This window comes from Fistularia commersonii, chromosome 3 (assembly GCF_037954325.1).
Source record: "Fistularia commersonii isolate RoL2024-O1a breed Wild chromosome 3, RoL_Fcom_v1.0, whole genome shotgun sequence".
NCBI classification, from domain to species: Eukaryota; Metazoa; Chordata; class Actinopteri; order Syngnathiformes; family Fistulariidae; genus Fistularia; species Fistularia commersonii.
Genome location: NC_141286.1, coordinates 15,948,306 through 15,967,301, shown reverse-complemented (window position 1 = coordinate 15,967,301; position 18,996 = coordinate 15,948,306). Strand labels below are relative to the sequence as shown.

At 40.3% G+C, this 18,996-nt stretch overlaps 1 protein-coding gene across 3 annotated transcripts in view; it reads left to right on the top strand.

Moving 5' to 3' along the window:
• adamtsl3 (ADAMTS-like 3) overlaps window positions 1–18,996 on the top strand; it is a 141,255-nt gene that overhangs the window by 76,009 nt on the left and 46,250 nt on the right. For all 3 annotated transcript variants that reach the window (XM_086143806.1, XM_086143807.1, XM_086143805.1), the window contains exons 4-6: window positions 1,434–1,479; window positions 6,505–6,741; window positions 16,091–16,217. In XM_086143806.1, the coding sequence (XP_085999932.1) occupies window positions 1,434–1,479; window positions 6,505–6,741; window positions 16,091–16,217 (410 nt within the window). The remainder of the gene's footprint in view (window positions 1–1,433; window positions 1,480–6,504; window positions 6,742–16,090; window positions 16,218–18,996) is intronic.

Here is an 18,996-nt window from a genome sequence, read left to right as displayed (position 1 = left end):
TTAGTTATTTAGCAATCACAACCGTCAGCTATAATGAAGCCGGTTAAAGGGCTGCTTCTTTTATGTCTCCCGGTTAAATAAAAGCAATCCACCTTGCAAAGCAAATTAAGAAAATTAACAAACCGCTTTGTTGTATTTGTTTTTTAAAGAATGGTCCTTTCCATGAGCTGTAAGAAATACCTTTCTGATAGACTAGGAATAGTATTCACATCAGGAAACTGATGTCCCAGGAAATGTCTCAGCTCGACGATTTTTTACAAGGGGCTCTAGTAACATTAAGAGTTGCATCTTTGAGAATGCGGTAAATGCTGACTTTATATAAATGAGCAAGTGATGGCTTTGCACAATATTCTTATGTGTAATTCATGTCAGCAACTCTTCAGGTATAGAACAAGTTGGGAATTGTATTTCACCATGTTCCCCATAGATTAGCCAGCTGCAAGCTTAGTGAAAGTTCTGGAACCTTTTGTAACTTCCTTTCAACACTAATAAAACTCATCTTCGGAAAAATGAATCCACGCTTGTCACACACAGTTAGTATGCCCAACAGACTCTCCACCTCAGCATCACTGGCTTTCATTCTATACATATTCTGGAAGAGTTCACCAGCACCAACTTACAGTGTGACAGTCAGTAATGGTCGGCTTCACATGGTTAGGTTCCTCCTCAAATTAGATGTGACCCTCTGGATGGCCCCACTTTCCCCTGTTTGGATTACTTTAATGTTTTTCCTGCACAATTCAGCTGCACAGGCATAAAACACAAAACAGGAAAAAAGAAAAAAACAAACACAGCAAAAAATGCATGTGAGGATAAACCCCAGCAGTAACAGCCATTAGAGAACTAAGCCTCTTCAGCTGATATCTGCAGATACAATGCATAACTAATGACACACTTTCATGTAAATTACTTGATAAAAATATTCAATGTTTTGGCTCTGGCAAATTGTTCTCATATATATCACGGTCACATAAGCTTTTGTTTAAAAATTGAACTTAATTGATATACCCACGGTATGTCTTTGTTGTTGTCAGTCCTGAAGATATTTGATGATAATAAGAATATGAATAAATAAATGAGTTCGTCCTGTGTAGTCGCTTCTGTTAACAACAGTGTGTATTTGCACACTGTGTGTGTGTGTCTGTGTGTGTGTGTGTGTGTGTGTGTGTGTGTGTGTCTGTGTGTGTGTGTGTGTGTGTGCATTGTTTCTGTGTGTGAATGTGTGTCTGTGTGTGAATGTGTGTGTGTGTTTGTGTCATGAGATCATCTTACAAACATGCTTATACATTGTAGCTTTCAACAATAACTTTTAGTCATTGACAGAGTAACTGAAGCTATGAAACACAAATGATTAACAAAGACTGTATGCTATTTATTAAAGTTGACACAATCAAAAGTTTATTTCATATCTCTCATTCTAATTCCTTTCTCAGGAATTGCGATGGAAAGAACATCCGTTACAGAACTTGCAGCAACATGGTATGTCTTAATGTTTGTTTTTTTTTTGTAAGAAAGACCATGATTTTTTCTGAATCTGTAACCATTCTTAAAATGATTACTGTTTTAATAGCCCCTCAGTCAGATAACCACTTTTATAGTACTGATTCGGCAGCTCATAACACCGAGGTAGAGCTAAACAATTCCCAAAATTTCCCACACACTCATGTAACACACGTAAAGATTCGAAATTGATTTGGAATTAAGCATAGGAATCTTCCGCCATTTTTTCCAAACCATGTGTTACTTATCTTTATTTTAAATGCAGTGATTCCTTCCTTCCATGTTGAAATTCACTATATATTCTTTCCTTCAACCATAAATATGTACATGTTTTTTTGCCTCTTTTAGAAATAATGCTTCTATTTCCAGCCATGCCCATAATTTTGCTCTCTTGTATGAGAGTTAGGGGAATGGGTGGTTGGAGACTCACGGTCACTCACTGAAAATGAATCACCGACACCCGGTTCCTTCACAGTAGTTGAAGAATTAGTTGAACCAGTTCACGGGTCACAACCTGGCAGTTTGTGCACAGTTAAAGGGACAGTTGGAGACTCAGCTAGGGTGTTGTAGAAGTCAAGACTTAAAGATTGCCATTTCTATCCCTGTAATTAGACCTATATAAGGTATATATGGATAACAACATCAACAACAAAAATAATAATAATTATTGTTGTCGTATTAATAATTAAACTATAATTGTTATTATATGGATAATTAAACAACCATTATTATTTTTATTATTATTGCCATACATTGCATGAACTGGATTTAAAATCATCTCTTTTCATTCGTATCACAACATGTCACACTAGGCAGCCAGGAATAAATACTTAATGTGTATTTTAATGGCTTATTTCACTAGTCCGAACGATCTTCTGCCAAAGCATGCAATTATCTGCAATTCTTCCTGCTGCATCCCAACTCCTGTCAAGACATAAGAGGTTCAGGTGGTGGGGGAGGGGCGGGGACAGGGTCTCACATTTTCTCATTAACATGTCTGTTAGTTCAAGTGAACTAACCACTGAGACACACACTGTTCCTCTCAGCAGCATGACAGTTCCGGATGATAACCTTCAAATTTAAGATATTTTCAAAAATGACCTTACCCTGAGTGTAGCCCCTTATCATGTCAGACTCTGTAACAGTCCATCATATGACATATCCCATGTTTGTTACAGTATATTAGTTCCATCCATCCCTAAAAGAGGAGCAAGACTGCCCACAGATGGGTATTTTTAACATCACATATGTTATTTATCCATACCTCTTTAGAATTAGACATGGTAGGGGACGGTGTGAAAATGAGCCAATTATATTTTCTCAGATTACAACGATTCAGTAGCTTTGTATAGCTTGTATAATACCACAGTCTGGAGTCTATGAGGGTTCTCAGTCATCCAAGTCATGGTTAATTCTTGTCAAATTTTGCCTAAGATGTGAAGTTAAATGCTTAGTAGCTCTGACAAGATTGGACCACAAGCACCACTTCCGGCACAATTTCTTCATCATGAGATGGAAAACATTTCCCCTGATCAAATCCATGGTTTATTATCTTCCTTTTTAAAATACAACCACATCATTTTGTTTAAACACTGAAGTTAGAGGCAATACGGCAATATAACCAACAATATTGTATCTTTATGATTTAGCCTGGATGCCTTAATCATTTTGATACTGTCGATTGTTTCTGTAATAAGACAGCTTCATTGACTTTTTTCATCTATCTGTCTGTCTATCTATCTATCTATCTATCTATCTATCTATCTATCTATCTATCTATCTATCTATCTATCTATCTATCTATCTATCTATCTATCTATCTATCTACATATATATATACACACATATGATCTTCTTTGATCTTCCTCTAGACCTCCTACCTTGCAGCTCCAATTCCAACAACCTCTGTACATGTCTGAGCTATCTCAGTCTGGCTTCTCTGACCTTCTCTCCAAAAAATCTAACATGCTGCTCCTCTAATAGATTAATTCCTGATCCTATCTATCCTCATAACTCCAAAAGAGAACCATGGCATCTTCATCTCTGCGACCTCGAGCTCTGCCTCCTGTCTTTTGGTCATTGTTACCTCCTCTAGATTTTCCTCTACCTGTTCTCTGCTCTTACACCAGAAAACAATGTAATCTGCAAACATCATGGTCCATGGAGATTCCTGCCTAACCTCATCTGTCAACCTGTCCATCACCACTGCAAACAAGAAGGGGCTCAGAGCTGATCCCTGATGGAGTCCCACCTCCACCTTGAACTTCTCTGTTACCCCTACAGCACACCTCACCACTGTCACATAGCTACCATACATGTCAGAGTTCCTCTCTTGGCACCCTGTCATATGCTTTTTCCACAAAAACAATGCGGTTCCCTCTGGCCTTCTCTGTGCTTCTCTATAAGCATTCTCAAAGCAAATACTGTATCTTTAGTACTCCTTCTAAGCATGAAGCCCTACGGCTGTTCACAAATGCTGACTTCTGCTCTCAGTCTAGTTTCCACGAGACTCTCCCTAAACTTCATTGTATGGCTCATCAACTTTATTGCTCTATAGTTGCCTCAATTCTTCACATCCCCCTCATTCTTAAAAATGGGCAGCATCACACTTCCTCTCCATTCCTCAGGTATCTTCTCACTCTCTAAGATCCTGTTGAATAATCTAGCCAGAAGCTCTACCGCTGCCTCTCCTAGACACTTCCATACCTCCACAGGTATATTATCAGGGCCAACTGCCTTTCCACTCTTCATCCTCTTCAATGTCTTCCTCATTTCACTTTTACTAATCTCTGTTACTTTGTGGTCTACAATAGTCACCTCTTCTTTCCTTGCCTCTCATTCATGAGCTCTTCAAAGTACTCTTTGCATCTTCCCATCACTCTTCTAGCATCTGTCAATACATTTCCCTCTCTATCCTTAGTCACCTGGACATGCTGTACATCCTTCCCATCTCTACCTCTCTGTTTTGCCAACCTGTATAAATCATTCTCTCCCTCCTTACTGTCCGACAGAATATACAAGTCATTGTACGCCCTTTGTTTTACCTTTGCCACCTCTATCTTTACCCTACGCTTTATCTTTCTGTACTCCTGTCTGTTCACTAAGTCACCTCAGTGTCCTGCTCCTTCTTTGCTAACCGCTTTCTTTGGTATAGACTCCTGCACTTCCTCATTCCACCACCAAGTCTCCTTATCTGCTTTGCTTCCAGAGGATACACCAAGTACTCCCCTACCTGTCTCCCTGATAACATTAGCCGTAGTTATCCAGTCATCACCCAGAACCTTTCTCAACTCCTTCCTTGTCACCAGTCATCCTACAAACCACCATCCTATTCTGTCTGGCTACTCTCCCACCTACAACATGCCCTTTGAAGTCTGCACCAATTTGAACTCTCTCATCTCTGGGGATATTCTGCATCACTTTATCTAACTCATTCCAGAACTTTTCCTTCTCCTCTAACTGATATCCCACCTGTAGGACATAGCCACTAACAACAGTGAGCATCTCACCTTCAATTTCCAGTTTCAGACTTAGAAGTCTATCTGCCATTCTTTTCACCTCCAGAACATTCCGAACAAACACCTCCTTCAAGATAACTCTTACTCCATCTCTCTTCCTTTCAGTACCATGATAGTGAGACTTAAAGCCTGCTCCTAAGCTTCTGGCCTTACTACCTTTCCACCCGGTCTCCTGGAAACAGTTTATTCACCTTCCTTCTCTGCATCATGTCGACCAACTCACTACCTTTTCCTGCCATAGTCATGATATTCAAAGTCCCTACTCTCAGTCCCAGACTCTTGCCTTTTCCTCTTCTCTCTGTGCTTCCAAAAGCGCCTTCCTCCTCCCCTTCTTTGACCCACAGTAGCCCAATTTCCACTGATACTCTGTAGGTCAATGGTACCAATGGTGATCAATGTTAACCCCTGGTCTCAACCAATCCAGTATGAGATCATTGGTTTTGATTCCCATGTTTGGTTTTGACAAAAGTTTTACACTGGATGCCCTTCCTGACGCAACCCTCTTCATTTTTCCGGTCTTGGGAACTCGGGGATACACTGACCCCCCGAGGCTGGCTCAGGAAGACACTGGCCTGTGCCGCCCTGAAGCTGCATTACTTGTATTCAACTGTGGTTCTCATAAAATTAAATGATATCCCCCTTGAGTAAGAGATAAAATGTGTCATCCATTGAAAGTGATGTTCAGCCTACATCTATTATACCTGCCTTTATTTTTATGTCAACATCAGACTTTCGAGGCTGCATGATCTGGAAGGGCAAAAGCAATTGAAAAAATAGGGAACTTGTATTTCTACTATATTATTTGCCATTCAAATGTAATAATTGTATGTGGGAAAATAAACATTTATGCAGAGCTTTTAGAACTTGATTAGGATAATATGGGCTTAGATCCATCCACCCATCCACTGTCTACTGCTTTTCCTGTACTTAAGGTTGTAGGAATGCTGGAGTCTATCCCAGTTGTAATTGGATGAGAAGTAGGATACACGCTGCACTGGTCACCAGTCAATGGCAGGACCATAAATATGGGCTTTCAGTGCTTCAGAAATATTTTTAAAAACTTTATACAAGACCTCATGTCTGACTGGCTGAAGGATTTCCTGAAGAATACCACTATATGCAATTTTCTAAGAAGTGGCCGGTTTGACACTCTGGCTGTATCTGCCATGCTCAACGGTCTTATTCAACAGGGATGCCCATTATTTGTATCTACTGACCTCAAGCCCTCCAGCCTCATAATCGCAACCAAACAATCTCAAAATATTAACTCACAGATGCTTTCATGTAAATCTAATGTTGTGAAGTCTGTTGTAAAATATAGCCACATACTGCTTGTTTGCAAGACCAAATGAAGCAAATCGACTTTTAATAATTTAAACATTTAAATCACTGCAGTTGGATGTGTGATATAACCTAGGAAGGTTAATCAAACCAAGCTTGCTGTAACGTTCTAAGATTGCGTCTTGGTTTCGTTGTCTCGTTTCAGGACTGCACACCAGAGTCAGGGGACTTCCGGGCTCAGCAATGCTCAGCCCACAATGACATCAAGTACCAAGGCAACACCTATGAGTGGGTGCCTGCACCTTACAGTCCCTCTGTGCCTTGTACCCTGAGGTGCCAAGCAAAGGGAAGAAGTCTCATTGTTGAACTGGCACCAAAGGTGCTGGATGGCACTCGATGTCGGGCAGATGCGTTTGACATGTGCATCAATGGTGTCTGTCAGGTAAGAGATAATCAATCAGCTGTCTAGTCACCACAGGCATTCTCATACACCCCAGTCATTTATCCCATCATCTGTATGAATGAAAATGATGCAATAGCAGGAAAACCAAAGAATGTTTCTTTAAAAATTGGTCCTTTCATGTGAAGAGTAAATATACTGAAATTCTCTTTAATTACTGGAATTGTGCAACCTGAGGCGGCAATGGTGATTTCCCTACGGATTATTGTTTTCAGAAATATCCTGAAAGCACCAGGGAACTACAGCTGTATTGAAAAGGTGTACAGTAAACCCTCGTTTATTGCAGGGGTTACGTTCTAAAAATAACCTGCAATAGGAAAAATCTGCAAAATAGTCATCTTTAATAGTCAGCCCTTGCTGGCAGTAAATGGGCGTGATGCTGCGTGAACAGCACTCATCGATGGCCCGTGATCCCCCTCCTCTTCGCTGCCATGAATGTCATCGCTGTCAGCAAAAGTTTCATAAAGTTTTTTAAGCGTTTGTGCGGATAACGTTGGTATCCAGCATAATGTTCTTTTCCCTGCAGTCATTAATCCACAAAGCTAAAGCAGACTCCATCCTTACAATGCTCTTGTTGAGGACAGTCACAACCCTTTTGCATCCTTGTTAAAACTCATTGCTGCTGTCGTCCTTATGTAATTTTCCTCCTTCTTTATGTAACGAATTGAAGATTCATTTATTCCATAATGGCCCCCTACAGCCACATAGCTTCTACCGTCATTCAGCATGTCTAGAGGTTCAACTTTTTCAGCGATAGTTAACATCTTCCTTTTTGGCGCGTTGTCAAATGCCTTTGCCTGTGCAGAGCAATTTGTCGACATTGTGGGTTTTGTCAAGAGGAAAATTTGCAAATGTAAATTTGGCAAGCTGACAAGGCGCAGAGATTGTTGACACTGGTCTACCGTCCTTTAGCCAATTAGGATGCAGAGCACAACATACTGTACTGTGAAAAAAAGCATTAAAGAAACTGCACAAAAAAATCCTTGAAACAGAGAGGCCACAAAAGGTGAACCGCATTATAGCGCGGGTTTACTGTATACAGAATACATATAAAATGCATCCATTCATATTATTCCGGACCTTAAAAGAAATATATTATATTATTTATTTTTGAACTCCATATCTTCTATGGCTAACCTTAGTTCGTGAATTCATGCAAGGGCATTTGGGGCATTTGGGTATGTGATCAATTTCATTAGAATTACCAATACAATTTGTCGATGTCGAAAATTTTTTTTTTTTTAAATGAAGGCCACATTTTTGGACTGCAAGCTGGATACACATCCCCATTTATCCTTCAGACAGTTCATTATTTCACTGGAGGGTTGTGAATTCAGGAAGTACTTTTGTTTCTGCACCCGTTGCTCTGTCAGTTGTGAAAATTTCATATTTAGTATCACCTGCCTCTGACCTTGTTCACATTTCTTCTGCATGAATGTTTCTATGGAAAATATTTAGTTTAGACTCCTACAACACTCAATCAGAATTCCAGCCCAGAACAATTTTTTATCCACAGCTCATGTAACCGAATGAGACAAACAGGATCTGTCAGAATTCCCAGAAGAAGGTGAGAGAGAACATCTTCCCTTTTTAATTTTCTTCCAAACTTCACAGGCTCTCTTACCCCCCAGAATCCAGTCTTGCTCTGTGTGCCTCTAAATCACACTCCCACTGGGCCGAGTATCCGCATTTCTGCTGTGCTTTGCAAACAATAATGTTGTCCGGCACTTACTTGTGGGCTTGACATGAAAGGATGAAATGAAAAAAAAAAAGGAAACTTCAGTCTCTGCAATGTCATAATAATTTCAGCAACTATATTTAGTTTAGCTTTGTTTCATGGTGCACCGAAAGGGATTTACTGTGGATTTGTTGCCCTCTCCAGCTGGCTGCTTGATTAGAGGCCGTAGCTGCATGCATGACAGAAGGAGGAGAACATATCACTCTTGACAGACTAATTTCCTCAATAAATCTTTATTTACACTCATTTCTGTAGCTGATGTAGCAGCACTGCACAAACTTATTCTGAGCTTCTGACTACTCTTTCCAATTATGTTGTTTCGTTTGCATTGTTACAAGATAAGATAAGATAAAATAGACTTTATTGATTCCCATCGGGGAAATTCCTTTGACACAGCAGCGTAATAGTTATAATGTCCAAAAAATTACTAAAAGTAAAATAAATATGAATATAAATATAAATAGAGAGGCAGAAGACAGAGGATAGCAAGACATCCACGAATAAATAGACAGCAGCAACAACATCAGGGATGATAACGGACAACAGAACAGAACATTTAGGGTGAAAATACACAGCCAGAACTAAACGACCATACAAATAAAGATTCAATAGCAATGAATAAAATAAATAAACAAAAATAGGCAGGATGTGTGCAGGCTGGGATAAACAAGGATAAGAAAGACAGCAGAGTTAGGGTATGACATGTGAATAGGTGAGATAGTGAATGGGGTAAGATAGTGAGATTGTGGAAGTAGCACATGTACACTCAGGTCGGTCATCGTTGTGTGCCGTCCAGACTGCTGTTGCACAGTCTGATGGCTCTCGGCACAAAGGAGCGTCTGAAGCATTCAGTTCTGCACCAGAGTGGGATGTACTGTTGGCTGAAGGAGCTGCACATCAGCCACAGCTTGTCATGCAGGGGTTGGGAAGGATTGTCCAGGATAGCTCCCAGTTTGTCCTTCACCCTCCCCACTGCCAATAATTGAAGATGGTCCAGGTTCAGTCCCACTAACCAGCAGGCTTTCCTCACTATCTTGTTGAGCCTATTGACCTCACCAGTCCTGGCACTGCACCACTAGCACACTGTACCGAAGAAGAATGCACTGGCTACCATAGAACGGTAGAAGGTCTTTAGGAGCCCGCTACAGATGCCAAACAACCTCAGTCTCCTTAGGAAGAACATCCTTCTCTGACCCTTCCTGTCGCCTGCATCAGTAGTATGTGACCAGTCCAGTTTGTTGTTAATGTGGACCACAAAGTACTTGTAGTAGTCCACTATCTCCACCTCTTCACCCTGGATGGTGATTGGTACCTGTCTTATCCGATTCTTCTGGAAGTCCACAACCACCTCCTTGGTCTTGGAGATGTTGAGTAGGAGGTGGTCCTGGTTGCTCCACTCAACAAAACTTCCCATCAGACCTCTGTACTCCTCCATGTTTTCATTGTTGATGCATCCAATAGTGGAAGAGTCATCAGAGAACTTCTGGAGGTGGCAGGAACCGGAGTTGTACCGGAAGTTGGTGGTGAAGAGGGTGAAGTGAAAGTGAAAGAGATCGAGAGAGAGCTTGATGTAAGACAGCCTATTGCTTTTATTCTGAATTTGCTTACACAATTTTCCCAGTAAACTTCCTTTTAGTCTCCAGAGAAACAAATTCAAACCATTTGTGGTTGTGATTTAATTTTAATACGCAATACAAATGTTTTTCAATGAATTTGGCAGGTATTTTTCCAAAGAGCAGTCAACAATGTTACTCATTTTTTCTGTTTTGAAGCATTTTTAAATTGTGCAACTCAAGTCCACGATTAAATTCCACAACATCTGATATCTCCTTTTCATGTGAAGTACTTGGTTTTCGAACAGTGAAAGTTATACTATTGACTTGGCTGAGAAGCTACCACAACAGGCCCATGCTCAAGAGCCAAATGTTATCTGTAACCATTGGAACATATAATGGTCAATCTTCAAGATCAACAGGAACATAGTTTGAACATTTGACCCGGTAGAAGATTAAAGAGAATTCAGTCGATGCAACTCAGCAATTTAGGTTGGGCAATGATGTTACATTTATGAACATGTTTACATAACAAAGTATAAAAGTGTGTGTGTGTGTGTGTGTGTGTGTGTGTGTGTGTGTGTGTGTGTGTGTGTGTGTATTTGTGAAAAACATACTGAACGTATGATAGTGTAGTGAACGAGAGTGAATGCATAGAGGTTAAGCACAAGTTGCTTAACCACATTAATACAACTGTATACTCGTAATACATTTTTGAAGTCTCAATGTCAGGTGGATATTGGATATTGAAGAAAACAAAAAAAATAGTAGTACACCATTATTTGTTTTCAGTGGCTAATGGATGTTAAAGTAAAATGCCTGCTTTTAACCGACTAGATTTAAGGAGGATGTCAGAATAAGTGCATTTTTGTTTGTTTGTGTGTGTGTGTGTGTGTGTGTGTGTGTGTGTGTGTGTGTGTGTGTGTGTGTTTGTGTGTGTTGCTGAAAGGGCTTGCTGAGATGCAAAATGGAGTCCAGCTAAGGATAAACAAAAGATGTGGGAAGTTTCAGAGTCCTGAGAAGTTAATGAGATAATTGGGTGTTTGAGGAGTACTTTGAAAGCTGGAAAAAAGGTTTTTGTTTCTTTTTGGGGGTGCTCAGCAGGAAATGCTTGGAATAATTTTCAGTTTGTCAAGTAGTGAGTTTTGTGGGTTTACCAGGGAAGGCGGGCTATAAGTACACAATTTTGGAATGGTATGGAGAGTATCTTTATGATAATGGATCTTATACAACTGGGTATGTTTTGTGCTTTGGAGAGGGTATATTTGATGAGTTATGCTGCCAACAAGATTCAAAACCATTTTGCTCATTCAAATATGAATCTAGAGAAATGAGGAGAAAAGACAGTAGTTTCATACGTATACCAAGGGAATAGAACACATTTTTGATCAAAGATTTCACTCAGAGGGATGAGGGAAAAGATAAATAGAAATTGACTGATCCTCAGGGAACACCCATCAAAACATACAGTTAGTCCCAGAAATATTTGGAATATGACACAATTTTTGTTATTTTAGCTGTTTACGAAAACATATTCAGGACACAATAATATAATCAAAGAGGGCTTAAAGTGCAGACTTTCAGCTGTAATTTGAGCGTACTTACATCCAAATTGGAGGGAGGGTTTAGGAATTACAGCTCCTTAATATGTAGCCACCTCTTTTTCAAGGGACCAAAAGTAATTGGACAATTGACTCAAAAGGCTGAAAAAAAATAACAAGGCTGCGTGAGCTCTTACCCTCAGTAACCTATCATCAATTAAGCAATTAAAAGGTCTGGAGTTGATTCCAGGTGTGGCGTTTGCATGTGGAAGCTGTTGCTGTGAACACACACCATGCGGTCTAAGGAGGTCTCAATGAAGGTGAAACAGACCATTCTCAGTCTGACAAAAGAAGAAATCCATCAGTGAGAGCTTGGAAATTATAGCAAATGGAGTGACCAAATCAACAGTTTGGTACATTCTGAGAAAAAAAGAGTGCACTGGTAAGCTTGGGAACTCAAAAAGAAATGGATGTCCAAGGGAGACAACAGTGGTGGATGATTGCAGAATCCTTTCCATTGTGAAGAAAAACCCCTTCACAACATCCTCTCAAGTGAAGAACCCTCTCCCGGAAGTAGGTGTATCAGTATATAAGTCTATCATATACCGAAGACTTCATGAGAGTAAATACAAAGGATTCACCATAAGGTTGAAAGGCCGTAATTGACTTTGCCAAAATATACCCAAAGAAGCAAGCCTAGTTCTGGAACAGCATTCTTTGGACAGATGAGACGAAGATCAGCCTGTACCAGGATGATTGAATCATGAGCTCTTCAAAATTCTGCTCCAAACTTTCTTCTTCCAAAGGATACCACATCTTTTGTAAAAAAAAAAAAAATGGTGGAGGCAGTGTGATGGCATTGGCATGCATGGCTTCCAATGGCACCGGGTCACTTGTGTTTATTGATGTGGCTGAAGCAGCCGGATGAATCTGAAGTGTATAAGGCTATACTTTCTGCTCAGATTCAGTGAAATGCAGCAAAGTTGATTGGACAGCGCCTCACAGTACAGATGGACAATGAACCAAAACATACTGCAAAAGCAATCCAGAACTTTTTTAAAGAAGTGGAATATTCTGCAATGGCTGAGTCAATCACCAGATTTCACCCCAATCGAGAATGCTTTTCACCTCCTCAAGACAAAACTTTAGGCAAAAAGACCCACAAACAAGCAACAACTGAAGACAGTTGGCGTAAAGGACTGAAAAACCATCACAAAGGAGGAAACCCAGCGTTTACTGATGCCCATGAGTTCCAGACTTCAGGCAGCCTGCAAAGGATTCTCACCAAAATGTTGAAAAGTAACATTTTATGTTAATTTGTCAAGTACTTTTGAACTCTTGAAATGAGGAGCATTTTTTTTTAAAAAAGTGACAATTCCTACATGTTTAATTATACTTTTGTTCAACCCCTTGAATTAAACCTTAAAATCTGCACTTCAATTCCATTGTAGCTCCATTGTAGCATGCAGAGCCCAAATCATGAAGATTGTCTCATTGTCCAAATATTTCTGGGCCTAACTGTTGCTTGTTGTGACAGGCCTCCTGAGTTGGGCTAACAACTGTCTGAATATGACAGTTAACTAGTTTTTGAAGTAGGAGTATGAGATGGTCAAATCAGTTTGACAGACATTGATAACAACCACCTTCTTGAGGTTGTCTGAGATGGAGCTGAAGTTGGAGAAGTGCCCGTAATTGTTCAGATTGCCTCAACCCGCACCAGAATTTTTTGATATTTGGTGGTTTGGCTGTCATTGTGAGACAAGGAGACTGTTCTGAAAGAGAGGGAGGACTTAATTATTTGGAGCTCAAGGGGAAAGTGGACGACCGACAGATTTTGACATGCAAGGGGGCTGTGGATGAAGCTCGGAGGAAGCACATTTGAATGAGCTCTAAATATAGATTTGGTTCTCCAGTGGATCATTTCTGTGCCATGTAGATTTCTGTTTCTATCAAACTGAATATGATAATTAGGTTAATCACCTTTAAGTTTTTCCCTTCAGGGGTCGCCACAGCGAATCAACCTTAATCTAACCCTATTCTCTGTATCCTCCTCTCTCACATCAACTACCTTCATATCCTTTCTCACTATGTTCATATGTCTTCTCTTTGGTCTTCCTCAAGACCTCTTAACTGGCAGCTCCAATTTTAGCATCCGTCTGACAATATATTCACTATCCCTCCTCTTTACATGACCAAATCATCTCAATCTTGCTTGTCTGACCTCTCAAAAACATCTTACATGTGCTGTCCCTCTGATGGACTCATACGTGATCCTGTCCAACCTCGTCACTCTCAAAGAGAACCTTAGCATCTTCATCTCTGCGACCTCTAGCTCTGCCTCCTGTCTTTTCGTCATACAGCATCGCTGTTCTCACCACTGTCTTGGACAACTTTCCTTTCATTCTGGATGATAGTCTTCTACCGTATAGTGACACTGACACTTTTCTCAACCCATTCCAACCTGCTTGATCTTGAAATCTCTCCACCTCTTTTCCATACTCTCTGCTGCTCTGGACTTTTGACCCCAAGTACCTGAAATCTACCAACTTCTTTATCTCCACTCCCTGTAGCCTCACCATTCAACCCGGGTACCTTTCATTCACACACATATATCCTGTCTCGCTGCAATTAACCATATTCCTCTCCTTTCCAGAGCATAACTTCACCTCTCAAGATTTTCCTCAACCTGTTCTCTGTTCTCACTACAGATCACAATATCATCTGCAAACATCATGGTCCAAGGAGATTCCTGTCTAACTTCATCTGTCAGCTTGTCCATCACCACTGAAAACAATAAGGGGCTCAGAGCTAATCCCTGATGATGTCCCACCTCCACCTTGAACTTCTCTGTTACCCCTATAGCACACCTCACCACTGTCACACAGCTAACATACATGTCCTCCACCAGTCTTACATACTTCTGTGCTGCCCCATACTTCCTCATACTCTCTTCGCACTCTGTCATATGCTTTTTCTGGGTCTACAAAAATGCAAAGCAGCTCCCTCTGACTTTCTCTGTATTTCTCTATTAGCATTCTCAAAGCAAATACTGCATCTTTGGTACTCTTTCTAGGCATAAAGCCATACTGCTTCTCACAATTGCTGACTTCTGCTCTCAGTCTAGTTTCCACTACTCTTTCCCACAACCTCATTGTATGGCTCATCAACTTTATCGCTCAATAATTACCTCAATTCTGCACATCCCCCTTATTCTAAAAAAGGGCACCATCACACTTCCTCTCCATTCCTCAGGCATCTTCTAGAATCTCTCCTGGACTGCCCAGAACCTTTCCTATCTCCTCCCTGAAAGCATTACATCACATTACACTGATTTGGCCAACGTTTTTAACCAACAAGAGGTGCAATACAACGCTCCTCCCTTTTCAGCTTCCACCACTTTGTCCTCTGCTCTGCCTTTGTCCTCTTGATCTTCATCATCAGAGTCATTCTACAAACCAACATGCTGTCTGGCTACACTCTCACCTACAACTAATTTGCACTCACTAATCTATTTCAGGCTACCTCGTCTACACAATATGTAGTCTACCCGCATGCTCCTACCTCCGCCTTTATAAGTTACTCTATGTTCCTTGCTTTTCTGGAAAAAAGTGTTCACTACAGCCATTTCCAACCAAATCTCCCCATCACTTCTTCATCTCCTCTATCGCCTGCACCAACATGCCCGTTGAAGTCTGCACCTATTACCACTTTCTCATCTCTGGGGATATTCTGCATCACTTCTGCCACATCTGTTCTGCTGGATGCCCTTCCTGGCACAACCCTCTGCATTGGAACTGGCTCAGGGAGACACTGGCCTGTGCTGCCTTGAGGCTGCATTGGGTTAATCACCTACCTGTTTTTTTTTTCCAATTTGGTCCCTGCTAGTGGATGAGTTGCTTCTTGCTGTCTATGTTTGTACTCACCAAACTGGTTGTTAACAAAAGTCATAACATCTCTTCTGTAGACGAGAGAGAGAGAGAGAGAGAGAGAGAGAGAGAGAGAGAGAGAGAGAGAGAGAGAGAGACTTCATCATTAATCACTTGTGCAAAAAAAAGAGCAGAGCATAGTCAGACAGCTCTTATAGGGTTTTGACTGTGTTTTGAATGTTATCTTGAGAAATGAAGACTGCAGATATATGCTGCACGTAAAGTTGTTTGCTTGTCCTGCAGTATCTTAAAGGGCCTGTCAGCTCTTCTTGCTTGTCATATCATCAATTATGAAATTTACTCTTCACAACTGGCATAGCAGACTATCAAATCACAGGCAAATGCCCCCATGCTTCTAATTTTCTTATTCCAAAATTAAAATAAAAAACAATTATACCACTTAAATAGAAATCCTATAGATATAAATTGATTATACAGATTTATATACACATATATATAAATATATATGTGTGTATAGAGAGAGCGAGAGAGAGAGAGACTCACTGATTGAGAGTCTGTCCTTTATATTTGTCAAAAATCATCACAAAATGTGCGGTTTCATTGTTTGTGTAGGAGGTAGGTTGCGATCGCCAGCTGACCAGTGGTACCAGGGAGGACAACTGTGGCATCTGTGGTGGCGATGGTTCAACCTGCCAGCTGGTGCGAGGACAGGCCCTGCACCACCTTACTGTCGAAGAATGTAGGTATCTGAGACTTGTTCCCTGTGTGTTCATTTCAAATGCATCCCCTAATTCACTGGGATTTGAATTTAAAACCTGATAAACTAATCCTCAATACCTAATCCTAATACCCTGGGGCAATCATCTGTGTTTTGTGACCACAAGTCCTCCTCTGGAGTCAACCCAAGCACTCTCTCTGCGCTTCCCGTGTTTTTAATGAGGATTGGATGATTAACATACATGCCAACCACAGCAATCAAGTCACTAACAGATGGGACTACAAAATCTATGCACCAGTGTCTTTTTGATTCCCGTGTTTGTATAAAATCCAAGCCCCAGAAATTAAATGCATAATTTGTCTCTTACTTCTATGTTGAAAGAAGCTCGCAGCATGCAGATTACTAAGAAAAAGTGTTTTGGAAAATTAGTCGATACCCATACTGACACCACAGTATTTACATACATTGTAATATTTCCCTCAGTCAGATAATGCAGAACACATAATTTTCTTACTTTTTTGGATGAATTGATGAATTCTTTACAAAACTTTAAAGTGGAAACAATCTATTTACAATAAAGTATTAAGGACCTTAAATTATAGATTCATTAAATGTAAAAGGGAGTTGGCAGAACGCGAGTGAGTGAAAAGTCTATTTCTTCAACGACTTTGGGTTACCATGGTGAAAGGTGTTAGAAGAGAATTCATATCCTATCATCTAGCTCTGTGATATTTGCCAAGGGATTCCTCCTCGAGCACAGCAAATGGGTGCAAAAATCCAACCCAATTGATAAAAACCAAATATTTACCTGTCCATGTTTTGCTCCATGTAAAACAAACAAAAAAAGGCAAATTTGAGCATATTTATCAATGTAGAATAACAGATTTTCCAATGTTTGGTGCAGAAATATGCAGTTCCCACTGAGGTGGACTCTGATCATATTCTCAGGGTATAATGAGATATTTTAGCACCTACAGAAGTGCACCTATATGTTCTCATTATTAATCATCCATATGTCATGACCAATCAGAATGTGGCACAGAAGCAAAGCAATGAGTGAAAGTAGTAAGATGCTTCTGTGTTTTCTAATTAGACAGAGGTGAAGAGGTATTAGGCAGTGTCTCATCCTGGCAGTGAGGGAAGAGGTTTCGTCTCATCTGGCTGAGCAGCAGGGGGAGGACTCCACATAACCTCTGAAACCCCAGGGTGACTTATGACCAGAGTTAAGCCTGCTGCAGCTGAAGCTCCATAATCATCTGTGGGACCTTTTTTCCTGCAGCTGAGAAAAGCACAGCTTTATTCTTCAATCCATTAATGATGAAGACTCAGTGATGTTATAACAGCAATTATTGACATGTCATTTATTCCCCATCTAGTAAGCTGTTTCACAGCTGTTTTTTTTTTAACAGGGCTGTCTATAATTGTACTTTTGTTGTGACTCGTGGACTTACAGCTTTATTCTCATCGCAATGGCATCACATAACAGCGCTGTGAACAAAATCACAGAACCAGTGGTAATACAGCACATGGTCATATCAGAACCATCACTTTTTTCCTTCTTTTAAAGGATGACCAGAAGCTCTCAGCAGAAAACCATTGTTACAACTTCTGCTTTAACCAAGGGATTGAAAATGCAAATGTATTGCACCTCCTTCCACTTAGATAGCAACACTTAGAGACAGTAAGAGCAGAGGAAAATCAAGCTGCCAAAAAGAGAGATTTCTTGTGAATGTATTGTGAAAGAATAAAAGAAGAATTTATTGTTTCAGCCATTGCCAAAGTTGTTAGTATGATTGGCTTAGTAACTGGCCACTAGCACCTTCTTCCCACCTTTGTTGAGTGGGTGGGTGCAAATATTGAGGCTTAGGGATATGTTCTTACAGAGGTTATAAGATGATGTTCTTGATAGCTTGTATACCCTCTCCAATCTTTTTTTTCTTTTATTCACATGACTCATGTCAACTTTATGTAGCCAGATTCAGGACTTGATTAATGTTATGTGGTGTCTCAAGGTTACCAAACATGCAGAGACTCATCTCACTAACCGCCATACATGCACATGAGCTTCGCAGCTGAACATAACACGCATAAACCTGCAAAAAAAGCCAAACTTTGAATTAAAATTAACTGTTTTGATTAAGAAAGGTGGAATGGTATAAATTGTAACCTGTTAGTAGATCCGCTGATCTTGATCTCTCTGCCTCCTTTTCAGAAAATAACATTGATAGAAAAATGGGACAGTCAGAACAAGTCTCAGCATTGAGAAAAAAAAAAGGTCAGTAACAGTAATATACTTCCAAAAAACGGAGTAGACAAGATATTCAAGTAACACAAGATATTCTTGTGTTATAGATATTCTGTTATATTTTTGATTGATATAAGAAACCAACAACCCTGACAGCAGAAATAATTATCTGACATACCCCCAAATGTTTTGATCTAGCAGATGACAGATTGAATTTACCCAATAAAAAAAAACAGGGAATTCATAGTACCATATATGAAATATCAAATATCAGCCTCTCCCATCATGGTGTCTTCCGTCCACTGCCAGCCGCCCTCTTGAAACTGCTTGCTAAGACAGCAAGGGCTGACCAGCGAACATCAGAAACAAAGTACAAAACCCCGCTTGTGCTTTTTGCTGCAGCTGAAAACCACCTCACCAGTCACAGGGCCTTTTCTTGGATGGTGCCTTGTGCTGCGGTTACAAGCCAGATATCTTTTTTTTTGCTCTTCTGATGAACAATTTCATCCCTTTCTACAGACAAACCTCACATTTTTATCATACCAGTTGAAACCA